This window comes from Ciconia boyciana, chromosome 8 (genome assembly GCF_034638445.1).
Source record: "Ciconia boyciana chromosome 8, ASM3463844v1, whole genome shotgun sequence".
In the NCBI taxonomy this organism is placed as follows: domain Eukaryota; kingdom Metazoa; phylum Chordata; class Aves; order Ciconiiformes; family Ciconiidae; genus Ciconia; species Ciconia boyciana.
The window spans coordinates 48,101,214-48,117,293 of NC_132941.1; the positions used below are offsets into that span (position 1 = coordinate 48,101,214).

General features: G+C 36.2%; 1 protein-coding gene across 1 annotated transcript in view; it reads left to right on the forward strand.

Annotated features, from left to right (window-relative positions):
• The window catches only part of TNKS2 (tankyrase 2), a 32,816-nt gene that overhangs the window by 4,648 nt on the left and 12,088 nt on the right, over positions 1 to 16,080 (forward strand). The window contains exons 2-18 of the mRNA XM_072869367.1: positions 1,790 to 2,014; positions 2,988 to 3,083; positions 3,402 to 3,438; positions 3,763 to 3,838; positions 5,166 to 5,260; positions 6,459 to 6,525; positions 8,230 to 8,416; positions 9,352 to 9,473; positions 9,992 to 10,083; positions 10,168 to 10,246; positions 11,306 to 11,477; positions 12,198 to 12,277; positions 12,707 to 12,852; positions 13,267 to 13,432; positions 13,726 to 13,945; positions 14,364 to 14,473; positions 15,197 to 15,385. Of these exons, the coding sequence (XP_072725468.1) occupies positions 1,790 to 2,014; positions 2,988 to 3,083; positions 3,402 to 3,438; positions 3,763 to 3,838; positions 5,166 to 5,260; positions 6,459 to 6,525; positions 8,230 to 8,416; positions 9,352 to 9,473; positions 9,992 to 10,083; positions 10,168 to 10,246; positions 11,306 to 11,477; positions 12,198 to 12,277; positions 12,707 to 12,852; positions 13,267 to 13,432; positions 13,726 to 13,945; positions 14,364 to 14,473; positions 15,197 to 15,385 (2,159 nt within the window). The remainder of the gene's footprint in view (positions 1 to 1,789; positions 2,015 to 2,987; positions 3,084 to 3,401; positions 3,439 to 3,762; positions 3,839 to 5,165; positions 5,261 to 6,458; positions 6,526 to 8,229; positions 8,417 to 9,351; positions 9,474 to 9,991; positions 10,084 to 10,167; positions 10,247 to 11,305; positions 11,478 to 12,197; positions 12,278 to 12,706; positions 12,853 to 13,266; positions 13,433 to 13,725; positions 13,946 to 14,363; positions 14,474 to 15,196; positions 15,386 to 16,080) is intronic.

The window sequence follows — 16,080 nt, forward strand, 5'->3', positions numbered from 1 at the left end:
ATGAGATCTCTCAGCAAGCAGGTTCCAGAGATTGCTTAGTAATGGCAATGTTTGTTTTTTGAGCTCTGAATAGCAAAGGTGAAAGTGCATCTTGCTCCAGGATTTCAGTGGCTGTCAGTCTGGGAGAAGGATTTACTGAATAGTAAGGTTTAGTGAAGAACATGCTATGAAAAAGTTGTTGCATCTAAACGAAAATGAACAAGTTCAGTTGTAACTAAAATGCTGACACTTCTCATATGCTTCTGTGACTTTGTCACTGAAATGCTGTGTAGTTATCAGGAATAAACATCATTTGTAGGTTATGGTTGCAGGGACTTCTACCTACTTACTGATGTTCCATGAATGATTTGTAACAAAGTTTAAATTTGCTACAATCTGAGTATCACTGGTGTTGGCAATTGTGTGATGATTTGGTCTGAAGGAAGAAGAAAAGCTCAAGACTTCATCCCCACCCAGTTCTTGATCTCTTCAGGAAAAGGGCTTGCAACTCACATACTTAAAGCAAGGAAGGCCAAGTCCTGCACACACAGGTTATTTCCCAGAAGGTACTTGGCACAAGTCTGATACATACCAAAATATGGCTCTTACCTGCCCTAATAATCCCCGAGACCCAAAGAGCCCTTCCTGACCCCTTGGAGGTATTTATGTAGGCAGTGGCCTTTGGAACATAACCAGATGGGCATAATGGCTACAGGCAGAAGTCCTGAGTCATTCTGGCCTCTTTTGAAGATATTGGAGAAAACACAGATACAGTTGATAAGTTTGATGCCCTGGTTTATTTGCTGTTATATAAATGTGAAAGGTACAGCTGAAATTAAACAATAGTAGCTATAGAATTGGCTTGTAAGAGTAATTACCTTATTTATGATGTGTTTCTAGCCCCAAATGTGCAAGTGGGCATATTTTTTTGCTGTCTACTAACTTGAATGACAGGATTGTAAAAAAGTGCCTCAGAAGGTGTAAGAGCATTTTTGTGCTTCAGTCATGATCAAGTATTTATAATCATTTTAGGCATCACTGAAAATAGACATTGTGAAATATCTTTATGGTTGTGCATACTCTCGTAATAAATTCCTTCAATAGAGAATGGTCTCAGATAAACTTATGTCCCTAAGGATTTTCTTAATTGATCATTTCAAAGATGGAAACTGTGTGCACATTATATTAATTATTCCTTAGAAAGCAAATAGCTATGCTTCTAGTTTTAACCTGAGAACAGTGCTGCTTACTTGCTTTTTTTAAAAGACAAGCAACGTGTTTCTGTAAAATACTTCTCATGATATATGAATCCGTTTTTTTTAAAAGCTTGGAATATGAATTGTACATGCATTGGCTTGTAGCCAGTCGTATCCTTACTGCTCCCAGGGCTCATCTATTGGTCCTTCTGCAAACTGGCTGTGGGTTGGCAGAGTATCATACAAAATACTGTTTGGTTTGATAGCCATATAAAATGACTAAACAAGAGGTTTTGCTGTCAGCGTTTTGTTCTTTTTGTTACGTTTTCAAGAAGCTGTTGACTCATGGGGGCCCTATCAAGATATTAATTGTTCCAGTAATCTTTAATATTATTTTTCTACTTATTTTAATCTAATTTTTAGCAGTTTCAAAAATAGCCTTAGTGTGTAAATGCTCCTTTAGTAAAGAATGCCTGTTGTGATGGGTATTTGGAGTGGTTACTGTTATTTAAGTTTGTTGTTTTAATCTGTGTATGTGGGACAGGGAATTCTCTTACCCCACCCTGTCACCTTTCCTCCCTAGCAGATAGAACAGAGCTCTTTATCTCTTCCAGGTTTTGGTCGGAAGGATGTAGTTGAATATTTACTTCAAAGTGGTGCCAATGTCCACGCGCGAGATGATGGAGGCCTTATTCCTCTTCACAACGCTTGCTCTTTTGGTCATGCCGAAGTTGTCAATCTTCTCTTGCGGCATGGTGCAGATCCTAATGCTCGGGATAATTGGAATTACACTCCCCTTCATGAAGCTGCCATTAAGGGCAAGACAGATGTCTGCATTGGTAATTTTCTCCCACTCTTCCTGTGACTGACTCTTTTCTTTTCACTGTGAAAAATCAAGAACCTTTTAAAGACTGTTTTACTCTGTGAAGCTATGGCTGGTATGAGGATTAAAACTAAAAATCTTTCATAAACTTAAATTCATATGCCAGTTTTATAAGAAACAAGTTTTTAGATCTGTTTTTGATAATTGCCTAAGTATAAAGGTTCACGTTGTCATCATGGCGAAAGAGCTTTAGAGTGACGTGATGGAGCTAGATTCTCTTCTACTTCAGCCTAAACTGTTATGCTGCCTTCTGCTGCTACTCACAGTGCAGTGGAAAGAACAAAACTGGTTTTAATGATGTATTCGTTCTCTCTCTGTATGTGTAGCAGCCATGTTAAATTAGTTAAGGACAGGAGCTAAACTTCATTTATATTGACCACTTGTTTTGCCCACACAGTTCTTGAGTTAGGAGGAAGTAGAAAGTTAGATATGTGGTCAAGAAACTAATTTTTTGATTGTGTGGTTTGCTCCCATTTACTTTATTAAGGAGCACGTCTGGAGAGTTGTATATATAACACTGCCTGTTTGGCCCCAGTATCCGTGCAAGATACATGGCCTGCTACTGCTGTGTACAGTTTAGGGCATAGTCACTTGTTGATATGAGGCAGTATGCTCTGGAGCTGATGGGAAGTAGCTGCTGGTTTTTGTGGTGTGTCAGTCACAGTCTTTCAACTGAGATTGCCTCCTGCCCGTCTGTGATTGTTACATTTCTGCTCTGCTTTTTTCTCATGAAATGTGTACAGGCATGTTTCACTAGTTAAACTGTTCACAGCTGACATTAAGGAATTCTGACATTAAAAATTCAAGAGGGAAAGTTAGGATCAGTAACTGGATGTTTATTTTGTTGCTTGTGGCTTACAGTAATGATACGTCTCATAAGCCTTGTCTTGCAGAATTGTTTTCTCATGGAAAACTTTGGCATTTTGTAGTACTGCTGCAGCATGGTGCTGAACCAACCATCCGGAACACAGATGGAAGAACAGCTTTGGATTTAGCAGACCCGTCTGCAAAAGCAGTGCTGACTGGTAAATGATAATCTTTAGATTACGTTATGACTAATAACAGTCGAATGAATGTAATGCAGTATTTTGGGTTTTTTTCTTTCTGATGTTACTTTAACTTCCCTCTGTTTTGTAATTCTAAATAGAAATTCCCATATGGCCTTCATCATCTCAGTCATGGGATGTGTTATGGATAAATAGTTTATTGTGCTAGTTCAGTAATGGACTGTCAAATTTTTAGCACTTAGGTTCTATAAAATTTTGGAAGAGGAGGATAAGTAGTGCACTTCATGTATATAGAGATTTATTTAACAACTAAAGAAACTCCCTGTTGTCTTCTAGGTGAATACAAGAAAGATGAACTCTTAGAAAGTGCCAGGTATGCATGTTTGGAAAATATCTAGTATTTAATTATATTTTCAGAATTGTCTGGCGGTTTGTATGTAATGAATATATAGATACTGGCTTTTGAGCTGGCATTCCATCTAGATGCTAAGCTTTGGCTGTTCTCTCTGAATGAAGCGACAAAAGTAATTATATAAATGCATTTTTGCTTTCCCTTTAATGCTGACAATACAGAAGTGAATGAATTACTTCAGGACAGATCTGCTGAACATTATAGCAAGAAAAAACATAAAATCATAATAAGCTACTAAAAACGGGAATAAAAAGAATTCTGCCCATTTCATATCTTGTTTTTCAGGAGTGGAAATGAAGAAAAGATGATGTCTCTTCTTACACCATTAAATGTTAACTGTCATGCAAGTGATGGCAGAAAGGTATTTTTGTTTAAAACCTGATTTAAAATTAGTTCACTCTTCAATGTTTCACAGTTATTGTTTGACTAGATTTTACGAATGTTAAACACAGAATCTATTTTCTTTAATATATGTGGGGAAATAAGATTGTACTTCTCTAGCAGCTAGCTGGGTTTTTTTGGTTTTTAACTTTAAAAAGACTATGTAGGTATTTTCATCTAGGAGCAATAAGCAAACACCTTTTCAATTGGAACTTCTGCTTGACCTTCATATCTGCAGTGATAAAGAAGGAAGGTCTTTTCATAGATTGTTGTCGTTATCATGAAGAGATATACACAGGCCCCTTATTTGCCATACACCCTAGGCAAGTTAGTGCTGCTGTTTCAGGAACAAGCTATTCATCGCTGTAAGTTATTGGTAAAGAACTACGTGAAAAATATTCAAAATCTCCATTCTAAAAAAATCGTGATAGTATCCTGGGTTCAGCCCCTAGCCTACTGAAGGTTCAGATTACTGAGTATCAATTTTTGGCATCCTTGATGTTCTCATTAAGTATCTGTACTCATTGACTTCAGTTTTGTTCAAATTAGTTTCCCTGTTTAAGGCTTTGTGGTAAGATATTGGGATCTCCAAAACACCTATGCATCTCTATTTTCTCACCTTCTAGTTATGAGACTCATCCTCTAGGAATTGTACAAACCCAGTTCAGTTGACAGGTTTGTAAATGAAGAGGGTAAGATTTCTCTTCACTGATTCCTAGCTCTGCCCTTGGTGCTGCTGATGGATATGCTTGAGTGAGTTTGCTAGAAAAGATCATAGAGCAGTTATCCGACTGCTTTGTGGAGGGTGAGAATTTAGAAGATTAAGTTTCCCCCACACCCCACTAACTTACTGCACTCACAGATGGGAATAACAATCTCTGTTGATAATTTCTAAACTTAATCTATTGATTGGCAGGGAGACCTCTTTATAATTTAACATTGTTTCTAACGGCCATCATATTTCCCCTTTCACAGGGGACATAGTTTGTCCCAGCAAAGTATAGTTATGGTAGGCTAAAAGACAAAAATGGACTGCAGGACTCAAAAATCTGTTAAGAGGGCCTTTGTTGCCAGAATGTATTAGTGATGGAGTAAATTCAGGATTTGTGTTTGTGATGACTGCGAGAGTAGTCAGTAAACAATGAACATAGTTATCAAATGTCCGATTTGAGCACTCTGGTTTTTTTGATGTTGCAAGTATTTTAAGGACTTCAGTAATTAGTATTGTTAACAAGTTTTGAAAAAATAAATATAAAATCAGCCCTTGGTTTTGTGTTACTGATTATTTCTACATTCTGTCATTTCAGTCTACTCCTTTACATTTAGCAGCTGGGTATAACCGTGTAAAAATAGTACAGCTCCTACTGCAACATGGGGCTGACGTACATGCTAAGGATAAAGGGTAGGTTCATTTTTTGCTTTGTTCAGAATAAATAACATTTGTTAAAAATTGAGACAAAGTAAAGAATAATAATACTGTTTTAACCATGAAGAACTTCTAACTTGAGACCATTATGCCGTCTTTAGCCTTTCTGTTATGACAAAAATGCAAAGTGTACAAGCTTAAGACTTGTGAATCAGTAGAATCCAGATTGAGCTACCATAGAACATGCTGCCTTTTAGGTAGCACTAGCCAAATTATTATCTCTTGTTTAATAAAATACGTTCATACACAACTGTGAAGTCAGCGAATATTTCGATGATTGAATCAATCTTAATTTTCTTTCTACTTTTAAGTTTCTGCACTTCTTTTTGCAAAGAATGTGATAAAAATTGAAGATCTGTTTCCCAGAGGTTTTATTTGGACTGCTTTTTCAAGCATTTGGTTGTTAAGTCAGAAAATGTAGTGAAATACAGACATGCTAAGTTTATTTAGTTACATAAAATGTAATGAAAAACCTATTTTTAAAACGCATATTTATGTACATTAAAGATTATGGAAAATAAACTCCTATTCCTCCTTTTTCCTAGGATCGCTTCACAGCTACATAAATAGCTGCCTGATAGACAGCTTTAATTGTCCCCTTGGGGTTGGAATTCACTTTTGTCATTTCTCACTTACTAGCCCACAGTGAAAGAATTACTTTGGGCAATTTCTCACTTTCTCCTGAGACCACTGGGTTTGAGAGAGTATGAAGCTGGCTTTAAAACCTCTGTAGCTCTTCTGTAACTGTAGAATATTGTACAGTTACTTAAACATTAGCTAGTAAGCCTTCTTTAGTTTCCAAGGAAGAAGATAATCTTACAGCAATGTTCTTGTGAAAAAGGAAAGAATTACTGTCACTCTGGAAAATCCCCTGCAGATAGTTTTTCCTGCTTAGGATTCCGAGTCTGAGCAGAACCGTTTAATTTGCAGTAAGACGGTGCAATTAATTTCTCATCTTCTGATTATTTTAAACATTTATTGTCCTGAAGAATGCTGACGGGATTTTCTGGGTTCTTCTCCAGCTTATTTCCCCTCAACTTCATTGAACATCTCTGGTATTATTTTTGTAAAATGTTCAAGGTGCAACATAGTACCATTTGCAATGTTATAGATGCATTTGGAATTGAAATATGCATACTAAGATAATAATTCTCCCCCTTTCTCTCCTATATAGAGATTTGGTGCCACTTCACAATGCCTGTTCCTATGGTCATTATGAAGTAACAGAGCTTCTAGTAAAGGTTGGTTTTCGAGGAGATTAAATTGCATATTATTAAGTAAGAACAATTTATAATAGAGTAATGCAAGTTTCATTTTTTTTTTTTTATTTTGTACATAGATTTACAAAACTTAAAGAATGATAGATTGCTTTTGCTCTACATGTTAGTGATTATTAAGCTGGAGCTACAGAATCTTCTGCTTGCAAGGAAGCTTTTTCCTTACAAATATGCTTTCTGTTTTTAACTCTCTTTGCTCCAAAATTGAATGTTTTTTTACCACCAAGTAAGTACTTCTCATCTCAACCTTCCCACCCTCTCCCAAAAAAAAAACAACCCAAAAACTGAGCAATATTGTGAGTTTCACAATAGAAAAATATTTCAGAAGTCAGAGTATTAAGAGGTTTTTGAAAAGAATACTGGTAAAGATTGTAAGTGTTTTAAAATTAAAGAGTAATCAGTCTCTTGAGGGAACGAACTTTACAACATCAATTCTGCTCCTGAATTGTAGCCTTCACCCCAAAGAAAGAAAAATGTGTCAGTTTTCCTAACATAAGTGAACTCTCAGAACTGAAGTGACTTATCTGGGTTATGTTAATCTTGAAGATAAAGTATGATGCGCATTAAACTAGTGGCTCGGAGATGTGGCCTGCAAAAATCTGTGAGTGTTATCCACCAAGGGGCTTTTGAACTGTGCCCATTCTCAGCTGCTACAGCAAATCATGATCATTATAACAGCTGGGAGTGTTCTGTTAGGTAACTCTAGATGTTTGGATGCTCAGGGAATAGCTATTGTTGTTTTATCCTGTATGTGTCTGTCCCCACTAATTCCATGTGTCTTTCTATTTGTTTAGCAAAAATTCAGTAAAAAATTATTGAAACAAACGTATACTGTAGTAAGTATAAATAGTCAAGATTTTTTTTTTTTTTTTGTACTTCAGAGGCCAATTGTAAAATGAATCTTTACAGTTGTGGTACTGGACAAAAAAAACGCCTCTTGCCTAGACACTACTGCATGTCTTAACTGTTAAGCTAGAGTTGTATTCCCTATTGGATTTCTGCTCCAGTGAATCTTGAATTATTTTTTGCAAAGCACTACAGCTTTAACAGGAGCAATGGGAAAGAGCATGTCCTATCAGACTTGCTTAAGACAGAACTCATAGTGCATACGGAATGTTACTGGAGAAGAATTACACGGATATTAATCATCCAAGACTATTACTTGCAGAACCTTGTACTTAAGTGTTTTGAATTGAAGTCAACTTTGAGTGCCTATCTCCTCCTAGATATCTTTGCATTCATATCTTGGGGTTTATTCACAGAACATGTATTTATCTTAGTGCAGCTGTTCACTCTAGACTTTTTCTAGAGCAACAAGAAACAGGAGCTTGTTCAAAGGTGATTTGCAGTATATGAATTAGGCTCTTTCTCCGATTTGACCTGTAGCAGAGCTACTCTCCTTTTAGAGATGCTGGAGAAGACCTGAAGAGACTAGCCTGCCTTCGGCTTCTTTGAATGTACCTGTGAGACACTAGAGGATTAAAAACTGCAGTGTCCTGAAATGTTGTGTTATACTGAAAATTAATGAATGGAGAACTTCTTGGATACAGTTTGCATACAAGCATTGATTTTTATTTTAACAGTCTACTGCATTGAAACAAATGACAGAAGTCTTTTCTAATGATCTGGTTTTGATATTGCATCTTTTTTACCCCTTTCCCTTTCAAGCATGGAGCATGTGTGAATGCAATGGATCTGTGGCAATTCACCCCTCTGCATGAAGCAGCTTCTAAGAACAGAGTGGAAGTATGTTCTCTTTTGTTAAGTTACGGTGCTGACCCAACGCTGTTGAACTGTCACAACAAAAGCACCATTGATTTGGCTCCAACACCCCAATTAAAAGAACGATTAGCATGTGAGTATAAAGTGAGATCAGTTCTGCAGTTATAGATTGTAATGTGTACTTAGGTTCCCTAGACAGTGACCTGCCAGAAATCAGATTTGGAAAATGCTTATACTTTCCGAGCAAGTGTGCCATGTTGGACAGTACATTTCACTGTTTGTAATTTGAGATTACTAGATTTTCTCAATGTAGGCATTTAAAATAATTTTATTGTCAGTTTTGTAGTCATGTGGTTGTGATGGGTTTTGTAGCTTTTCTTCCCTGAATACACGCTTTCCCTCGCAACCTTGCCATACACTTTCATTTTCCATACTTGCTGCTGTCATTGCATCAAGACTGTTGAAATACTCATTTTTATTCCACTTTATTTTGTTTGAAGAAAAGAAAAAACATAATTGTTTAGAATGCTGAATATGTTTGAGTATGCCACAGTCACTGAAAGTTCAAAGAAATTGATGAAAGGCATTGATTTTTGTCCAGCAAACTTAAGGAGCTGAAAAGAATGCCCTCCAATTCTGTCCTTGAGTGCTCAAACAATAACTTTCTGGGATATGTACAAAAATTATCAGTAAATACTACATTGGACTTCATGTTAGCATCTAGAAATGGTTTTCCAAAGACAGATCAAAAGTAGAGATTTATATATTCTTGAATTGGTATATATGCAAAGAGTGGAACCTGGAACAGTGGTGAATGAAATAGATCTTGTTCAGCCAGTTTGGATGTCTCTGGCTTTGGTTTAGAAACAAAGCGCATTCCTGTAGTGTTTTGACTTAGCTAACAAGTTCTGTCAAGTGATGTAAAAGCTCAGCTCTGAGTTGAAAATGTCTGCACCATGGTCTGCTGAATAAAATGAATATTTTTATCTAACTGAAAGAAACAATCCTCTTGATCCTTCTTGAGTTAAGGAGTGTAACCTTCTGGTATGTATTTATTTCTTTTTAAAGATGAATTCAAAGGTCACTCACTGCTACAGGCTGCAAGAGAATCAGATGTAGCTCGTATAAAGAAACATCTTTCTTTGGAGACAGTGAACTTCAAGCATCCTCAAACACATGAGACAGCATTGGTAATATCTCAGGATTTATTAATTATTTTGCATATATTGTGGCTGACCTAAACATACTAGGTAATAGTTTAGAACTAAAAATTTCAGTGTCTAACAGTGTAATTCAGATCAACCTGGAATATCCAGTGTCTAGTTTTAAACAAGTGACATTGATTAAGATTTTGTTCTTAAGGTTAATGTTAAGACTAATTGAAATTGCCTGTTTAATTTAGGTTGTCTAAATGACTGTTTTTCTGTAGAATAGTCCAGTTTTAAGCAACAGCAAGCTACGTATGTTAGCTTTGTTTGTAAAGCTTCAAGGTTTCCAGCAATTATTGGAGAAGGAGCTCTGGAAAATACCAGAGTAAATCCAAAAGCCCATGTGGAATCTCCCAAATTAATAAGCTTCTACATGTTTGGTTTTTTTTTTTTCTGTTGACTTTGCACACAACCAGCTCTTAACTGCCAGCTGATAAGCAAGCAGTAAAACCTGTATATTGCTAGCTAGTTGTTAATGCTACAATTTTTAATGTTCTCAGCACTGTGCTGCTGCATCTCCATATCCTAAGAGAAAACAAGTATGTGAATTGCTGCTGAGGAAAGGAGCCAACATCAATGAAAAAACAAAAGAGTGAGTGGTTACAAATGAATACTCCTAAGTGTTTGTTTAGAAGATTTTGCAAAATACATTTTTAATTTTATTTTTTTTTTAAAGCTTCTTGACTCCTCTGCATGTGGCATCAGAAAAGGCTCATAATGATGTTGTTGAAGTAGTTGTGAAACATGAAGCTAAGGTATGAGTTACTATCAATACTTTTTTTTTTGTTGAGGTTTGCTTACTATATAGGTTTTCGTAGCATGAGAATGGACAGCCGAGTGGACAGACTTTTCTAAAATAATTCATTTTGGAAAGCTGTAGATTTATATGCCTAAGACATAGGCCATCAGTCCATCAGTACAGCCCTGTAAATTGAGGCATCATCATTGTTTTGGTTCTATTTTATAAGAAGTGTGGATGCGGTTCTTCTCACTGTTAACTGAAAGCTTGTAGAGTGTCTTATTCGGGGCTTCATTGTCCAGCAGTAGTAATGAAATGCTTGGGGAAAAAAAGTAGGCGATATATATGAACAACAAGAAGCTAGACTGAACGGTAAAACAGGTAGACGTTACGTGATGATTTGTGCAGTAAAAATTACAGTGAAGGCAAAATGTTAAATCATAACACAGTGTTTAGTTCAAATACACAAGTGTTTAGTTCAAATTTCCACAAAAATAAAAAGTGGAAAGGAGATGCTCTCTATAATGCTTGAATGCTCCAAAACTAGTTGAATCTCTCTCTCATGTAAATTTGATTACAGCCTGACTGCTGTGAAGTTTCCAAAGCAATGATCAAAACCAGAGGAACAGTAGGGAATACAAGTAACCTTTGGGTGCAGAGTTTTAAATCGCTAAATACACTTTGACTGAAACTCATAGAAAGTCCTCAATCTGAAAGACCACAATAAGCCAATGCAGGTACAAGCTGTTCTACATGTTGGCACTAAGGATTTTTGCTACCGTGAGCAAAATAATGGCCTACTTCTGTATATGGTAAAATTACTGTAACTTTGTTTATGCTGGATTATTCACATGCTTCTAAAAGAGGGCTGCTCTTCCTCAGTAAATGTAGTTATAACTTTATGAACTGCTTTTGTTTAAATTTTATCTTTTGAAATGTCATGACCTTTGGAAATACGCTGAATATGTTCTTTTAATGAAAGTAAGAAGAATACTTGTGAAACTCTCCCAGTCAGCAATGAAAACAGCTTTAATACTAAGTTTTGATGGTGATATTTCTTGTCTGTTATTTTTAGGTTAATGCATTAGATAATCTTGGCCAGACCTCTCTTCATAGAGCAGCACATTGTGGTCATCTTCAGACGTGCAGGTTGCTGTTGAGTTCTGGATGTGATCCTTCCATTGTGTCTCTGCAGGGCTTTACAGCCTTACAAATGGGGACTGAAAGTGTGCAACAGCTACTACAAGGTACAACTGATTTATTCAAGATCCACTTCTGAAGTAATGCGGTGCTTCATTTTACTTGCCATTTCAAGTGTCATCAAGAAATAATAGTGAACACAAGCGTGCAAAAAAAAAAAAAGTACTTTCTACAAAAGACAGTACTGGGTTGTGCAGTTCTTATTCCATAACCACATCCACAGGGGGAGTGCCTGCTCTAGGTGTAGTTAAGAATATCATTTACTCTCTAGTGTTCAGCTACACAGATTGTCAGAAATGCTTAGAATGTTTCATGGTGTAGCCACCTGGAATCATTTTGGAAAAATCCTGACATAGGAAGAGGGGAATCTTGTAAGTAGAAAATGAGTTCCAAAAGCAAAAATGGCTGCTTTGCATTTGTGAGCAGAGGCAACAGGGTACATGGATTTTCAAGAGTAAGGTTTGGACATTATACACATAGGTATAAGCTTCTTGATGTAGTCTAATTCTGAAACTGAAGTAAGAACGTTTAGTTGGTTCCACGGTACTTCAGAATGCATAGGAAGCAAGTTGCTAAAGGCAGCTTTGCAAACACTGTTAAAGCTAATAGGTACAGTTGTAGATGGTAAGAAAAGGCAAAACATGTCTATAATTGGTTAACTTTTTTTTTTTAAGGGAAATCCTTGAAATACTCAAATGATTTCCTGTCTTAGCAAATTCATTCAACTACATACACGTACCTGTCATGCAACCTCATTTATTTTGCAGAAGGTATCCCATTAGGTAATTCCGATGCAGATCGACAGCTGCTGGAGGCTGCAAAGGCTGGAGATGTGGATACTGTAAAAGTAAGCTTAAACCTGTCCTAAAAATAAAAGGGAATTATATCCCAAACTATAATTTCTCAAAACAAGCAATGAAACACCCTTCACTGACTGCTTTAGAGTTGTGATCCCTGTCCTAAAGCCTTTGTTTTGCACAAATATTACAGATGACAAAATGTAATGTTCACCACTTCCAGAAGTCTGTCTTCTATAAAAAGCGTAAATAAGAAGTCACAGGTGTGGATTTGGGAGGAGGGAGTATTTAATTATTTTTTTCTTGGGACACAATCTGTGAATAGTAAAGGATTTCTGTAAAAATAAATGAAGAAATAAACTTTCTTTGTAAGGAAAACAATTTTTCAAAATTAGATGTGTATAACAACATTTTATGACTAGATTAAGTGTGCCAGTACTATATATAGTGATGTATATTTTGTTTTGGGGATTTCACAGAAACTATGTACAGTTCAAAGTGTGAACTGCAGAGATATTGAAGGACGTCAGTCTACACCACTTCATTTTGCAGCCGGATATAATAGAGTATCCGTTGTCGAATATCTTCTTCAGCATGGAGCTGATGTGCATGCAAAAGACAAGGGGTAAATACTCAAATGTATATTTTCTTGGCAATTGTAATTGCTGATATCTGTCAGTTCTTGAATATTGCTAGCTGATAAGCATCCCATCTTTCTTCAGACATTCATTTTTTTATTTTCATGCAAAGTTCCATTAGAATGAAGCTGTTCAGAGTATCTGCAAAAGCATTTTGCAGTACTTGAGACTAGAGCGTCAAGAATTTCTCTGGTAGTGTGTTTTGACTTCTCTTCAGTGACGCTGCTAATTGCATTTTTACCACTTTGGCAGTAGATATTCCTACTATATTCGACTATTGAAAAAAATGTTTTTGTTATGGTTGGTTTGTTGAAGGTGCACTGTGTTTTAAGTTTATATCACTTTGTGAAAAAAGACCCAGTTTTTAAAGATAATTTTTCTCTTTTTTTAATTGTTTCCAGAGGACTCGTCCCTTTACATAATGCCTGCTCATATGGTCACTATGAAGTTGCCGAACTGCTGGTTAAACATGGTGCAGTTGTCAATGTGGCTGACTTGTGGAAATTCACTCCTTTGCATGAAGCTGCAGCAAAAGGAAAATACGAGATTTGCAAACTCCTGTTGCAGGTATTACATATGCTGGGGAGAGGTTATTTTCTTTTCTTTCTTGTTCAGCCTGAAATGCGATTGGGCTTCTTTGAGAAATTGATTTGTGTTTTGTGGTTTCTAAATGATTGTAGTTAACTGTATGTTTTCAGTAAAAGGGATACTATTAGCAACTTTCTCACACAGTAAATGGGAGGCTGTCTCTGAAGGATTCAAATATGTGTCAGAATATTTGCTCAGTAAGGCGTAAGATGCCTAAGATTCAAGGTGTTTATTCTGCTTATGTACTTACCACCTGTTTTTGATGTGCACAGCATGGAGCTGACCCTACAAAGAAAAACAGAGATGGAAATACTCCTCTAGACCTTGTTAAAGATGGTGATACTGATATTCAAGACCTACTTAGAGGAGATGCAGCTCTACTAGATGCTGCGAAGAAAGGTTGTTTGGCCCGAGTAAAAAAGCTGTGTTCACCTGACAATGTCAACTGTCGGGACACACAAGGACGGCATTCAACACCACTACATTTAGCAGGTCAGTGTTTTAATTAACCGGTTTGATCAGAGTTACTCGTTATTATGGCTGAACTTTCTATGTCTAAGCAAGTTTAAAGTGTAGCCTCAGCTAGAGGATTCCATATTTTCTCTTAAAAAAAAAAAAAAAGACTTTTATGCATATTAATCTTATGTTCCTCTTCTGAACTGTTTAACTCTAATGACTTTAATTTCCTATTCTCTCTAGCCAAAGAGAATCTTTTATTGACAGAGGTTTTTAAACCAAATACTCTTAAATAGGGTGACACTGTCTTCACTAATAGATAATAATACACTTTCTTCACTGGGATTGACATCTTAACTTTCAAGTAATATAAGTGAATTATTACTTCTCTACAACCCGTTGAGGATATTTTTTTAATATGTTCTGTTTATTCTGTCCTTTTGCAACCTTCCAGCTGGTTACAACAATTTGGAGGTTGCAGAGTACCTGTTACAGCATGGAGCAGATGTGAATGCACAGGATAAAGGAGGTTTGATTCCTCTGCATAATGCGGCATCTTATGGGGTAAATATCTCAAACTTTGAGGCTTTGTTTATTTTTAAATAAATAAATAAATAAAAGTGATAAATTCCATTGACAGCATTGTGAGCCAATGGAACTCTCTAGAAAGCTTTTGCCATTGAGTTGTAATGTAATCTTACTTGTAAAACAAAAAAAAAATTCAGTCATAGTCAGCTCGTTGTATAGGTGAAGACTCTTGAATTTGTAGTCATGGTTGGAGTTTACAGAATTGAGTTTTCTGAACATGAACACTTAGAAAGCCAGCAGCCTGAAAGGTGTTCCATAAAATGTGTTTCCTTACCTGTGACAGTCAAATTTTATCAGCAAGATCTCATTTTCACTTACTTGGCTGGTGTTGAGACACTAATTGTTTTTGTGGACTTCCTGGATCTTTGTGCTTGGATCAAGTCGTTAATCAAAACAGTTGGAATACTTTCCAAACTGGACGTTCACATTCAGGCTTTTTTTCCTTCAGATTCCCCTGGATTTGGGATTCTGTTGTAGTCCATCCTTTTTTCACAAGAGAAGAAATTTTAACTCTTTACTGGTATGTTATAGGTGAGGAAGAAAACACCTTGTTTTAATACTTTTTTTTATCATAATTAAAAAGTAAATGTATTCTAAGAAAATTCAGAATGAGGATTACAGAGAAGTTTCAGTAATAGTTCTGAGTTAGTTTAATACACTGTGGCACCTTGGAATTTAACAGGTGTTTTTATTTCCCAGCATGTTGATGTAGCAGCTTTACTTATAAAGTATAACGCATGTGTGAATGCTACGGATAAATGGGCTTTCACGCCTCTGCATGAAGCAGCCCAGAAAGGAAGGACACAGCTTTGTGCCTTGTTACTAGCACATGGGGCTGATCCTACTCTGAAAAACCAAGAAGGACAAACACCATTGGACCTCGTTACTGTAAGTGATGGGGCTCTTCTTGGGAAATCTGTACTTACCTGCCATTTGTGACAGCTCATTTAAAAACTATCCTTTAAAAAAAACAGTAATACAGCAACTTCTACCAAATTTAAAATTCTGTGGTTTCTCTGGTGTCTATACGTGCCTGGTAAGGAAAGTCAGTAGAGCCTTTATAAACCTTTTTTAAATATTTTCTTGCTCAAGACTTCTTATTTGAAGATGGGGGGGGGGGGGTGGACACACCAACAAAAGGAATTCATGCTTCTAATTTGATGCTTTTAATTAGGTACTTATAGTTTGACGAAAGCAAAAGTTGTGGCAATAGAATGTAAGCAAACTTTGTAGCGACATAAATTTAGGAAACTATCTGGCTGTTAATTTTTTTAGTGTTTTTTTTCCTAAGTATTATAATACAATTCAAAGCTACACACAGAGTAACTGTTCCGTTTCATAAATTCTGGTTGCCAGTATTTGTGCTACGCTGTTCGTTTTTCCTATAAAATTAATTCTGTTTAACTGTCCCTAAAGTTTTTTAGAAATATTGAAGTCTTTACTTTTTATCTTATGACTGTTTTTAATATAAACATTTTACAGTGTCATGTATGCTGTTGGCACAAAAGGCCATTTGTAAACTGCGTTGTAAAATGCATATTTTTCCAATATGCATTTATTTATTTTGCAGTATAGTTAAGAAG